The sequence below is a fragment of the Pocillopora verrucosa genome, chromosome 4 (assembly GCF_036669915.1).
Source record: "Pocillopora verrucosa isolate sample1 chromosome 4, ASM3666991v2, whole genome shotgun sequence".
NCBI classification, from domain to species: Eukaryota; Metazoa; Cnidaria; class Anthozoa; order Scleractinia; family Pocilloporidae; genus Pocillopora; species Pocillopora verrucosa.
Window position 1 is genome coordinate 5,223,514 of NC_089315.1, and position 13,460 is coordinate 5,236,973.

Genomic DNA, 13,460 nt, shown 5'->3' on the forward strand with positions numbered 1-13,460 from the left:
TCGCTGTTAAATAAAGTAGTTGAGTTTGTTCGGTTAGATTATACCGTAACGCTTGTCATTTTTGACCAGATGGGCCTGAAAAACGAATGCTCAGTGAAGTTGATAATTGATTGGATCTTTATTTGGATAAGGATGAGATTCGAGAATGCTTTAAAGGTCACCAGTGTGTCGTCACAAGTGTGATCAGAATGTCTCATGAAGGACTGAGAGGTTTTATTACTGCTATTTAGCAAACAACGAGGTGAAACTTTTTTATATTTTATTGACGCCGAAGATGCTACAGTGGCGACACCTTTAATTTTTTTCTTCGTGCCTTGTCAGTGGCTGAAAAAAAGTAGGAACTTTTGAACCAGGGGTGTAAAACATTATACGGAAAGAAAAAACCGAAGCGGTATAAAAATTACCAAAGGAACAGAGACTGTTTTATTGGAAACGAGGAACTGGACGAGGAGTCGCTTAGTGATAGAAGAGTTTGGAAATTAAAAATAGAAATTATTTAAAAAACACAAGGGATATCGCAAATAAGCTCATAAGGTTTCTGCGACATCATGTCGCCGTTGACACATGTTTACAATGGGCAGTTAGCAGTCACTTGTCGGCGCCATGAAGGTTAAATATTTAAGTGTGAGAGTGATATACAGACCTTTGGCTGATGCAAAGACAAAAGTTTGGCGCGAACGTAGACTACCTGGGTGTTAAATGCAGATTACGTGGGATTTCAACTGAATGCGTGTAGTTTATTGAAATTTTCCTTTCTTAAGGAGTATTAAGATTCTTTAAGATATTTTTAGCGGTGCATCACAGTCAATTAAAATGTGCCTCTTGCCATGATGACGGTGGTGAAAGGATAGGAGAGCGGCGACAGATTTCTTAGGTCCAGATTATTGTTTAATGTTTTGGACCTAACCGTTCACAACGGTTGATAGCTTTCCAATTATTTTGAATAAGAGCACTTTTCGACTGACTGTTGTAAATCTAAAACCAAAGAAATTTAACGGCTAATCAAAAGAAAGGAAAGTACTTTATTAGCTGATGAGAATTGAAAGTAAGAACAACCAAGTTGCCTGAAGCGCGGGAAAACGCGAATTTCCAAGTCGTGATTGGTGTAACTTTTACATCTGGGCTGAGAGAGTGGTCCAATTCTCTGGACCAATTATAGAGCAAATTAAAGCAAAGCCAATGCAATCCCGGGACACTTTCGACACTAAATTGAAAAGTACTCCGAAGGACCGATAAGATATTCTCACTAATTTCTTCAGCTGAAATGTTTTTCGTGTAACACAAAATCACCCTCACTGAACTCCTGGACAACACAACTTCGCTTTCATCTTCGATTCAGTTGAAGCCCCAGTATGCCGCCTTCACCCCATAGCGCCAAATAATCAAGATATCTTCGGTAAATTATACTTTAGTTAACCTTCTACTGTGCAGTCCTCGCTTCGTTCAAATGCAACATCCCAGATAGCGAAATTCTCGGTCAATACACAATTAAATGTTTAATACTCCGTTGATTGGATCAATCCGTGCACTGTACATTCAATTCCATGCTTGACAGGCTGGGGTTTACGCTAAGAAGAAACAGTCACTGAATATTTTCAATGTTTATTAGATTAGGTTTCAAGCCATTTACAAGCGAGTTGAAAGAAATCATTCTCTAAATATGTAACTCATAAGAGGTCCAATTTTGCTCCACTTTCTCCGTCAAACAACAGTACAAAACTAATGTTGCATCACAGAAAAAGCGTGACAAGAGGACGGCGATTGCGCTCCAGCCGAAAAAAGCTGCTGAACACGGTCTAAATATCATTGTTTACTTAATTAATTCTTCAAGAGTGAGTCAGAGTAACATGTGCGCCGACATCGTGCATCGACACAAAACCCTGGCACAAAACTTGCAAATAAATTGGGCTGGTTATTAAACCCTTCAACCCTTAAATGTTACGAACATCTTATTTCCCCTTACAATATTACTTCGTGATCAAACACTACCGTCATGAGAATAACGAAACTGATTTCCACTGAATGAAGCTCTGGATTGTAAAAAAGTCTCTCCGCGTCAGTGCCATGAATAATACAAAGTAAATAGTAAGAAGAACATGCACGACGTGAGGGTGTGAAGGACTAAATGCACCTATTACGGTTTTCAACGACCACTGTTCCTCAAGATTTGTCCTTGAGTGGGATGTTTGATGGTGTTTTTCCACTGTTAACCCTTAACTCCCATGAGTGACCAAAACAGAATTTCTCCTTACAATATCAATACAATATCAAGCAAACTAATGATGAGAATAAAGAAAAAGTATCGATTAGAGGATTATAAGTTAATGTAATCACAAATTCTCTAAACTAACATCACAAGAACTGTATAGCAGATTGTAAGGAGAATTACTAATAAGATCTCGGAAGTTAAAGGGTTAACTTTAAGCCTTGTTGACACAGATCACAAAAATGAACGCTTTCAAAAACCGTTTGGCCAAATTGAAGCTTAAGCTAAACGAAGGAAAACCGTTAGATTAACTACCGGTCCACTGTTTTTTCAGATGACGCTGCAGAATATCAACGAGAGAATACAATGACTTTGGTTATGATTATGTTTCAAGTAACAAACTGCATACTTCAAATTGACCTCCTAGGGATAAAACTACGGAGCTATATCGCTCCTTCCTAAAAATAAAGTTCAATATCTTCTAGACATCGCTTTGATAAATTTCTTATAGCTCGTGTATTATAAAGGAAGCCTCCATTGATGAGACAAGTTGCTGATGTTGTAAACCTCACAAACTCATAAAAAAAAACAAAAAGGGAAAAAGGCACCAGAATGAATACAAACTACAAAAATATACATGCCACATTGATGTTTGAATTTCCTGGTAGGTGCCATTTTAAATGGTACGACGTTACACGGTTGCCACAAATTATCATCAAACAATACTTCTTACATTCGCAGTAGTTCATAGAGGATTCTGCAGATAATAGGCCGATACTTACGTCGATTTTTCTAAAACTAAATACCTCATTGCCTTTTACGCCAAAATAATTAAATACAAAAGATTATTTTAGATAATTCAAAAAACAATTTGGCTGGTGCAAATGGGAAGGGGGGGGGGGGGAAAGAAGGGAGAGAGGTTGCACACGAGGGAGATACTCTGATACCCTCTTTCTGTTTTCTCCCTCCTTCCCAATCTCCTTTCATGTCTACCTCGCCGAGTAATCCCCCGTGACTGGCATTTGAATAATCGGTCATTAAAATTTTCACCATTTTCGCTTAACTATACACGAAAATGGAAAAATCAGCATCGCTCTAATTAACCCAAAACCTCTAAATGTGTCTGATTCATTAAGCCCTATAGCAGTGATGAAAAAGCAAACTTTCGTCAGTACTGATATAGCAGCTTTCGCGAAAACATTTAAGAAACACGTATTTCAAATAAAATTGCAGTTTCTCTTTTATCTTAAAGCTCTATAAGAAAAGCCAAAAAAAATGACTAGGATGGGCTACACACGTACAATATCAGGAAAACGTTCTAGGCAACTGGGGTTTCACCCGCTTTACGCAAGCGCACTTGGCCCCTTGTGCCATTTCCGTCATCTGTGGAACTGTAACTGAACTCCATTCGACCATCAACCCTAAGGAATACATAAAAGGTTTGCAGCAATTAAGATTGAGAAATGGATGTCAGCATCAACACATTGTACAATACACAGTTAAGAAAAAGCAGCGGAGAAGGTACAAGAGCTCATAAGCGCAACGATGTCACACTAAGCCTCGTTTTCCATAAAATTTTCATGAACCGTTGCTACTTTCTCGTTACTTTCATACTCTCAATGCTTTGGGAATACTTTCCTATTAAAGGTCACCAATCCGCCAACTTGAGCATAAACAAGCCACTGCTCTGATAGCACCTTGATAACCGCATGCTCTAACATTCTCGAAGGAGCAGTCAGTTATATAATAGGTCAAGTGTGGGTGTGGATGGGTGTTAAATGAAAAATCTGAGAGCAACACATGAATACTGGTCTTTTTCAAATCACTTGTCCATCCCCATACTCGTTCCCATTCCCTCCTATCCTACCCCTCCATAGACATGGGCCATCTCATGTCAAGAGCCTTTAGCATATGAGTCAATCAAAACGATTTGTGGCACAGAATTCAAGTTTCATGTATAGTAGCTATATATTTAGAGAAGTTTATTGTACGTAGAGAAACAATGTGTGTACTTACTTTTCAGCTGTTTATGTGCAGCATCAGTAAATTAAGAAAAAAGAGGAGAAAAGCTAAACATTAGTGACTTGCATACATATGAATACATATACCAATATGTACACTGTATGTACAATGTGACGATACAACAGTCTCGTTTATGGGTGCTGAGTAAACTTCATTCAAAATAAAGAACTTTTTTACAAAGATTTTAATACTGCAAGTGGGCCATGCCCAATAGAGGTCTTTTTAGAAACTTACTGAAAGCTAAAATATAATTTATGCCTTTTCCTGAGCATTGTTGCCCAGATTTAATATTCAATATACACTTTTAAAAACCTGTAATACTTCAACTCTTTCATTTCCAACATCTAAAGCTTACTTCTCATCACAGTCCACCATAATTTTAGCACTGAAAATTTATTGTTCATTCAATCGATACCCACTAGTAAATAATTATTTTTCTTCCTTCTTATTGCTTGTATGTTGATCAATTAGATTAAACAATAACTAATCACAATTTCTGATACAAATGTTCAAATAAATTGTATCTTCCCTGCTGCAATGCAACTTTGGTGACACAAAACGAATACCACTTACAACTTAAAGAGTCTTTTTTTTCAATGGGGAAGGCGGAAAAAATGAAGGCTTAATTGAAATACATAGAGGCACCTTTGAGCTATTCATAATAGATACTGTTTCACAAACCTTTCTCTTTGTCCTTCTTTCTCTTTTCAGCAATGAAGATGATTAAGAAGAGAACAAGGGCCTCAACAATAATACCAATAACAGGCCACAGAGGGCCCAATCGATCTATTACAAAAAAAGAAACAGAACCAAACACCATTGGTGGATACTCGTAATACAATTCAAAGTCACATAATATGCTACGCTAAGATAGAGTGTATGCCACCATTCAGTAATAGTTGGAATCAAATGAGAGCAACAGAGATTTCAGCAACTATAATACTAATGATAATCAAAATAATCAAAATAATATAAATATTGATAACGTTAGTGATAAGGACTATGATTATAATAATACTAAAAATAACTATAATAATAACATTAATTGTACGTGCTACTAAATTTCCATGCATCTATCATTGAGATTGTTCCATGAAAGTGTACACCAACAATTTTTATTCAAGAGCTGCAATGCATTAAAAAAAACAAATGAGTGAGCACAGCTAACAAGTGAGTTTTTTGACGCATTGCAACTCATGAATAAAAATCAATTGAGCACTTCCCATGGTATGATGTTTTTATTTCATACATGCTGAGATTTTCCTTCCTGACAGACACATTTCAAAGATTGGAAGCAAATGACTGTGAATTTATATCATTTGTCCAATCAGAGACACCAATGATAGAACTTCACTGTGAAAATTTCAATATTTACAGTATGAGATAAAGTGATGATTCTGAAGACATACATGTACATGTTCATGTAAACTTTGACCCCTCAGAGTGACTATCATCTACATACATCTACATGTAATTTCTCCTAATAGCATCACCCCTAAATCAAACATTACGGTCATGAGAATAAAAGAAATGATCACCAACTGAAGAGATTCTTGATTTTCAGACACAGGCCCTTCTCAGTACCAAAGGAAATGCATAGAGAAGTGATGTTGGGGTATAAAGGATTACAGCAAGTAAAATAATCAAAGTACAGCCTCACCTCTGACACGAAGAATGAATCGCTGGCACTTATATTCTACATTTTTGGAGCAGTTTGTAGGAAGACAACAGTAGTAAAATCCACGGTCGCTATACTCCAGTTTAGATATGGTCAGAATATAAGGGTCATACATGCTAGCTTGCTCGATCTTGTAGTGTCCGTCTGATTCATCTAACAAAAAAGATAACAAAGGTAGAACAAGAAAGAGTTAATACGTCAAGAACAGATCATTTGCCTATGTGGTCATTAAAAGACCATAAAAATTGATTAACTAACACCTATTTACAAGAGTGAAGTTGGCTGGTGGTTGATATTCACCAAGCTGCAAAGTGGTGAGGTTGATATCCAATATCCAGGTTAATATTGCTTTATTATCTACTAAAACAGTGCTCAAGACAATAAAGCACAAAAAAATGACCTTAACTTGTTTATTCCTGCAACAATTACAACATTTTTGGAAAAAATCCCATGCAAGTTGCTCAGGATGACTAGCAAATGATATTATTCTGAGTTTGAGTTGCCAATCAGAGCACTACTTCACTGGTATTCACTGTTTCAGTATATGCTACTAATTGTCAGTATAATTGCTCAGGTTATTATAGAGATGTGCACACTCTGATTGGTTGGGAATTTCTCATATCTTGCAATAATCAGCTCACTTTTTGTCAATGTTTCCAAGGAAGTGTTAAATGCGATAGAATACTTTTTGAGCTGATTATTCAATCATAATTATTCTCTTCCCCTTTGGCAAATTATTGTTAAATAAGGGCAGTTGATGATCAATCAAGGAAAACTTAACTGAATTGTTTTTAGGGGCCCTGAATAAAAGGAGTATCATTCTACAAAACTTACTTATACAAGCCTCAACAGTTTCTTCATTCTTCTTCTTCACTTTCCATTCCACCTCTAAAGGATATCCTTTTGCAGCACACTCAAATGATACATCGTCTCCTTTAAATGCCACCTTTTCAATGTCTTCCTTTGGCTTTGCAAGCCTGGGAGCAACTAGAATATTTCACACAGGCAATGACCCATTAAAACACTTGAAGTGTGCAAATACATAAATAAATGCAATCTTTGAATTATGATACAACATACACTTTGTACTGGAAACTATAAACAGTAACCTAAAAATTCTCTGATCTCTGAAACTGAATTAACTCTCTCTCATGCACCAAAGAAAAATGTCAAAAATGACAAAATACCTCCCTTACAGTATGTACTTGAAAGAGTACATGACCTTGAAGAGAGATGTTTTTTTTAATCTTGTCACAAGTGTTCAACAAGGAAAAATCCTGGGTCAACTAGGTTCATCAACATCGACTTATCAGCTTACATGCTTTTTTACACTCACATCTACCAACAAATTCTCTCAACTAGCTAACAGGGACAAGTATGGCAGAAAGATAAGAGATTTACACTACTGATCAGATTTTGGCACTTCCAGGAATATAAAACTGTTTTCATCATTTGGTATTCAGTTTTTTAATAATGGTATGGCTTTTGGTGGTCAGAATGTTGCAGGAGTGAATGAATGCCAGCCAGCTTGTCAGTAAAAGTAGACACTATTGAAAAAAAAACAATAACGACAACAACAACAACATTGGCCCAACTTTTGTTTGCAGCTTTTACTTTCAAGATCAAGCTACAGTTTATTCAGGTATTGAAACTGAAAACAATGGAAATAAAAACAAAAGAAAAAGAAAAGTCTGGTTTTTGAGTTAACATCTACACTTCTGCACTGTAGCCTTTTCATTCAAATTTTAAAAATTTTGGGCCCCTTTGAGTTACCTGGACTTTTGAATGATGGGCCCTGTAGGTTCTTAAATTGGCTGATTCCCTTTCACTCCCAAGAAGTCATTGGTAATTCTCCTGACTGTCTGCCATACAATTCTTATGATGTAAATATAGAGAATTTGGTACTGGATCAACTGATAATCCTCTAATGGATAGTCATCTTTAATCACATCAATTGTCTGGTTGCAAGTGACCAAGACAGCCTTTCTTATTGCATAATCAATAAAGTATGAGGCAGACAGGTAATGAGAATACAGAAATATTTCAATTATGGGATTTTAGTTAAATTAACTGAAATAACACCATAAAAAATTAATTACAGACAGTAATGAGAATTACTCATGAGATCTTAGGAGTGAAAGGGTTTTATTAACTAGACTTTTGAGCAGTGTGCCCAAGGTTCTTATTAATAAGTACCCCTACATAATGAACAACCACTGTAGCTTTTTCAAGAGAATTTCTTCAAGCAAAAAAAAAATTTCTATCAGCACAATTGTGTATTGTACTTACTCTTTAATACTGTGGTATCTTCAACAGTGTACTCCCTGACGTTCCTCAACTTTACTTCCAAACGACATTTGTATGTTCCCCCATCTTGGACACCAACATTTTCAAGCTTCAGTGGGGGTAAAAAATCATTTTGCTGCTCTGCATCTGGATCTGGATTCCGCACACTCTCCAACAACCTCCCATCCTTATACCAGGAAATCCTCTTCAGTGGGGTGTTGTTTTCGTTTCCTCTTTCAGTAAGGTTGCAGAAGATTTCGATGTTATCACCTGGATTAAGTAGATTGGAGTCTGGGACATTCACTTTTGGGATTTCATTTCCTGAAATGCAAAATTGTGTAAACCATCGAGCAAGGTTTATTGGCCATCTTGTTTATAGTGCTCAAGTAACAGGGTGGGTGGATTTTTCTGTTTATTAGTAATACATCTTTTTTCTCTGTTGGAGTGGAGATCCACTTGGTTTATAGAGGTACTTTGCTACTGTACCTGTGAATCGTTATGTAAAAATAGCTACTTTACAATTTGCGAAGAGGGCATAAATCTTGATAATTATTAACCACCTACACTACATGTATGCTGGATGCTCACATACTTTGAGCTACCGTAAGTAGCCACACTGTTACTGCCTATCCTATTCTCAGTGGCATAGAGCAAAAAGCAGTCAGGCTGCAAGTCTTTAGAAGAGTTACTCTCCCCCCCTCCTAGGAATTACGGTCAACTCGCCGATGGACCAACTCGCTGACGCCAACTCGCCGACATATAAAATCGAGTAGAGACATCGGCAAGTTGGTCCTCAATCCAATACAACTTATTAGAAGTTAAACATACAGAAAAGTAAACGATATTTAGTAAAAAAACACTGGTGAACATTGGTGAACATCAAACAGAAGCTTAAACATTGGTGAACATTAGTGAACATCACCAATGACTATATCAGCTTAAGACGGGAACAAGTTATTGCGCAACAACAACACCGTGAAGACTCATCATGTCAATGGCTCAGATTTTTTAATGAAAACTTGGCTTTCTAGACAAGATCTTAAGTAAAAAGCAATTCTTTTTATTTGCAACAAGTTTATAAAGATATCAAGGTGAATAAAGTGAAGTAAACATCACCAATGAACAAAATTGGCTGTAGATGCAAATGAGTTGTGTGACAACAACACCGTAAAGACTCATCATGTCAATCGCTCAGATTTTTTAAAGAAAACTTGGCTTTCTAGACAAGATCTTTAGTAAAAAGCAGTTCTTTTTATTTGCAACAAAGTTTATCTCATGTCAATCAGTCTTATTTATTTAAGTCAAGTCGCTTGGTAAAAAGTCAACGCACAAACGGTGTTGTTGTCACACAATAATTATCTCATTCGCGTCTAAAGTGGATTTAGTCATTGGCAATGTTTACTTTGCTTTATTCACCTTGATATCTTTATAAACTTTGTTGCAAATAAAAAGAATTGCTTTTTACTAAAGATCTTGTCTAGAAAGCCAAGTTTTCTTTAAAAAATCTGAGCAATTGACATGATGAGTCTTTACGGTGTTGTTGTCGCACAATAACTCGTTTGCGTCTTAAGCTGTTATAGTTATTGGTGATGTTCACCAATGTTCACTAATGTTTAAGCTTCTGTTAAAGTCATTGGTGATGTTCACCGATGTTTAAGCTTCTGTTTGATGTTCACCAATGTTCACCAGTGTTTTTCACTAAATGTCGTTTACTTTTCTGTATGTTTAACTTCTAATAAGTTGTATTGGATTGAGGACCAACTCGCCGATGTCTCTACTCGATTTTATATGTTAGTGAGTTGGCGTCAGCGAGTTGGTCCGTCAGCGAGTTGACCGGATACCCCTCCTAGTATTCCCCCTGTTTCCTGACAGTTTATTGTTACCCATCAAAACACCTTGACAGGATGGATAAATAGACTAGACAAATGCACTAATTTTTATGGTGAGACTATAAGGTAACAAAACTCCCCATGAAATGTAAACAGACTTACTTTTAATAACACTGACACTAAAGCCATGCCTCTTTGCTACGCTATCACCTACTGCAAAAGCGTGGCACTCATAGCTTCCAAGCAGACTGTACTGACTGTCGTCTAGTTCCCTTGTTATATTCTTCCAAGTTATGGTAGTATGTAATTTTTTTAAGTTACCTACAAAGAAAACACTTAACTTGTTAGCAGGGAGAGAAGGATATGGCTTTGTCCAGGACTGAGGGTAGCAATTGAAGGATGGAGGATTAGGGGGGTTCTGATTCTGTTTCAGGCACAAATTTAAGAAAAAAATTAATGCATCACATATATGAAAATGAAAACTTCAAATCTCTCTGTCAGTAAGGACAAAGTCAATAAATGAGAATTTTGTAAATTGAAAATTACCACCATTGTTGTTTTTGTAATCATGATTCAACACATTTTTCCATCTCAAGAATTAGCGCCAACGCACTCTATGATTGTCATTTGAGGATTGTTGATTCATTTATTTTCATACATTAATGAAGTTGGCTTTTCTTCTCAGTAAAGGGCTATGGTGTTTATATGATAAACAAAATAATACACAGTTCCTTGTAGATATGAAATTTTTCTTTTCATGTTCAACTCAACATCTCCCTCGCTGCGCTCACTTATGAGCAATCAAGTTAAACACTCAAAGAGAAATTCCATATCTACACACGCCCATGTATTATTCTCCATATATCACCCTTGCCTCAAACAGAATTTCGCTGTTGTGACTTATAACACAATAAGCCCAAAAGTATAAGAATCCTGTTTTGGGAGTAAAGTTTGGAATTAAGAGGTTGTTGTTTTCTTTTTTAGGTGCTAGATGCATTAACTGTAATACAAATATGTACTCACCTACAAATTCTGTTCTGCTTGAGAACAAGTACCTATCACCTGTGACTTCCCTATATTGATTAAGGTCATCTCTTCGAAAAAATGTTATATTTTTTGGTACTTGTTTACCAGTTGCATCAAATGCAATACAAGTAACATTGGCAGGTTCGTACTCAATGGAGTAGATGTTCTCTGGAAAAGGTTGTACAATTCCAAATGGTGGTTCCCCTAAAAGAAAAAAAGAATGATTTTATATCCATTAAACTTCTTAAAATGCTCATATACTAATATCTAATATCTAAAGCACCTGCTCCTAAGAAAGAGATCCAAACTGACATTACTCAAAAGGTTGCAGGGATGCCAAAAAAAACAACTACATATGAGAGATTGATGCACTATTCTGCATGGGATGACAGATGTTAATTTGAATCTGTAATGGATTTTTACTCATACCATCCAAAGATGTAACACACAATGTGACTTAACCTATGCAGTCTCTCCTTGATATGTAAAGTATTAACCCTTCACCCCCTAACATCAGTATGCATATTCTCCACACTGTTCTACATACATTCACAGAGAGACTGACAGGGAGAATTTGTGTAACAGTCAAGAGCTGCTTTAGTTGGTGATCATTTCCTCTATTCTCATAACTTTCATGTTTGATTCACGGGTGAAATAGTAAGGAGAAATTAGACACTGGTCACTCTTAGGGGCTAAAGGGTTAAGCCAAAGTGCTTAGATCTGTCTTGGTAATTTACATTGATATATTACACATATTAGTATAGGTAATCACATGATTTTGAGTGCAATTTGGAATAAATAAGCACAAGTAAATTTTTTCAAAGACTAACAAAATTGCACAAGCCCATAGGGTGAGTGCAATTTGTGGTATTTGAAAAAATTCACAAGTGCTTATTTATTCCAAATAGCACGAGAAAATCATGTGATTACATATTCATAATATACATGACAAAATATGAGATAGCTTATCAACATTGTGCAGAAGCAAGGTGCTTGCATCAAGTGCAAAAATAATTTATTCAAGCCCTGCAAATGACATCGTGCATTCAGTCAAAACAACCGCGTACAATCAAAATATTGATATACAAAGATATTTTCACATCATTAAGGTACAAAAAAGTTCAAAGTCAGGCTTAACAGTTCAAGGAATTGTTCAGTCTGGTTTGTGACTTTTTTGCATTGAATTACCTGAAAACTGCATCTATCTTAACCAATCAGAACTGAGTAATTTTTTCATGTATGTTATTACATGTTAAAGAATTAAAAGTCCGGACCACGCACACAAAAATTACTAGATCATTCCATAACCAAGTATTGTTATCTAGTAACTGCCCAAACACAGATCCGGTAACAGCAACATCACAGATTGTGTCATTTTCATAATAAATTTTCAAAATCGTCCTTGCCACATTGCAAGCATGTATTTCAAAACATCAAAAGAGGAAAAGTTTGAGCTAAACAATAGCAACGCTTTGTCAAAAAATATCAATCTCGGAATTCAAGCTCAGCGAAAAACGTGATTTTTAAATAATATATCTTAAAATTTTTGTGACGACGTAGAAATACCTAGTAAATAAAAAACACTAGTCAAAAATAATTTAACACATTCGACATCACATATCTTTCATCTGCAACTCTTGAAAACAATCTAAAGGCCAAAGAGCTAAATTCCGTGGAACAAACAACATAATTATCTGGTGTTGAATACTCAGTCACGCTTTTAGATTTTCTGATCAGTTTATCCTAGACTTGAGATGATTCCAGAATTATCGACAATTTCTGATTGTAAACTTCAAAACCAACATCGAAGATTCAAGACACCGCCTTTCATTTGTAACCACAAAAAAACCCGAGATGTTTTCGCCACAAGAAGCTCATAATTTGCATTGAGAGTTCGAAATTTATTCGTACAATACGAGAGTTAAACGCTTAAAAAGCTTCGAAGAAATTCTAAAATAAGGATTTATATGAGATCGTAAACCATCTCCACGAAAGCTTAGGTTTTCTTCAAAGGTTTCAACCGACTGTAAGGTGAATGCACAAATATAAATTCACAAACAGTTAACCGGCATGTTTTTTGTCGCTTTCATCTCAAGTTTCATTTGCACAATAAGATTTGTTTCGGAAGCTCTTGCATGACAAGTAAAAGTTCCTTCATAGCTACCATAGAATTTTTTAGGGTTCTTAAAACAGATTCAAACTTACCTTGAGCCTTTACTGTTGCACAAACAGTGAGAAACAGAGGAATAATTCTCTCTAATACGGCCATGATATTCGCCGCACCTACCAGCAGTAAACTTTTTTATTAACTCGGCCCCAGGTGAAACTCAATCCTGGAAAAACTTGAAATCGAGGCTGTTTGACGCAAGAGCTCTGTTGTTGCCTGTGTAATAATTAACAATTTAGGGACTTT

The 13,460-nt window shown here is 36.0% G+C and overlaps 1 protein-coding gene across 1 annotated transcript; it reads right to left on the reverse strand.

The window, feature by feature from the left end:
- Nucleotides 1-1,586: 1,586 nt before the first annotated feature.
- On the reverse strand, nucleotides 1,587-13,458 carry LOC136280265 (neuroplastin-like). The gene is made up of 9 exons (XM_066165248.1): nucleotides 13,253-13,458; nucleotides 11,045-11,251; nucleotides 10,184-10,342; nucleotides 8,196-8,513; nucleotides 6,741-6,893; nucleotides 5,889-6,059; nucleotides 4,910-5,014; nucleotides 4,223-4,229; nucleotides 1,587-3,627 (listed from the first exon to the last, which is right to left on the reverse strand). Exons 1-9 carry the CDS (start codon nucleotides 13,314-13,316, stop codon nucleotides 3,525-3,527), a joined length of 1,287 nt encoding a protein of 428 aa, XP_066021345.1. The 5' UTR covers nucleotides 13,317-13,458; the 3' UTR covers nucleotides 1,587-3,524.
- Nucleotides 13,459-13,460: the final 2 nt, after the last annotated feature.

Coding starts and splice junctions, on each gene's coding strand:
- LOC136280265 (XM_066165248.1), bottom strand. CDS start 13,316: ATGGCCGTATTAGAGAGAATTATTCCTCTGTTTCTCACTGTTTGTGCA. Junction 10,343..11,044: donor AAGCAGAACAGAATTTGTAG/GTGAGTACATAT, acceptor TTTTCTTTGTAG/GTAACTTAAAAAAATTACAT. Junction 6,060..6,740: donor AACTGTTGAGGCTTGTATAA/GTAAGTTTTGTA, acceptor CTTTTTTGTTAG/ATGAATCAGACGGACACTAC.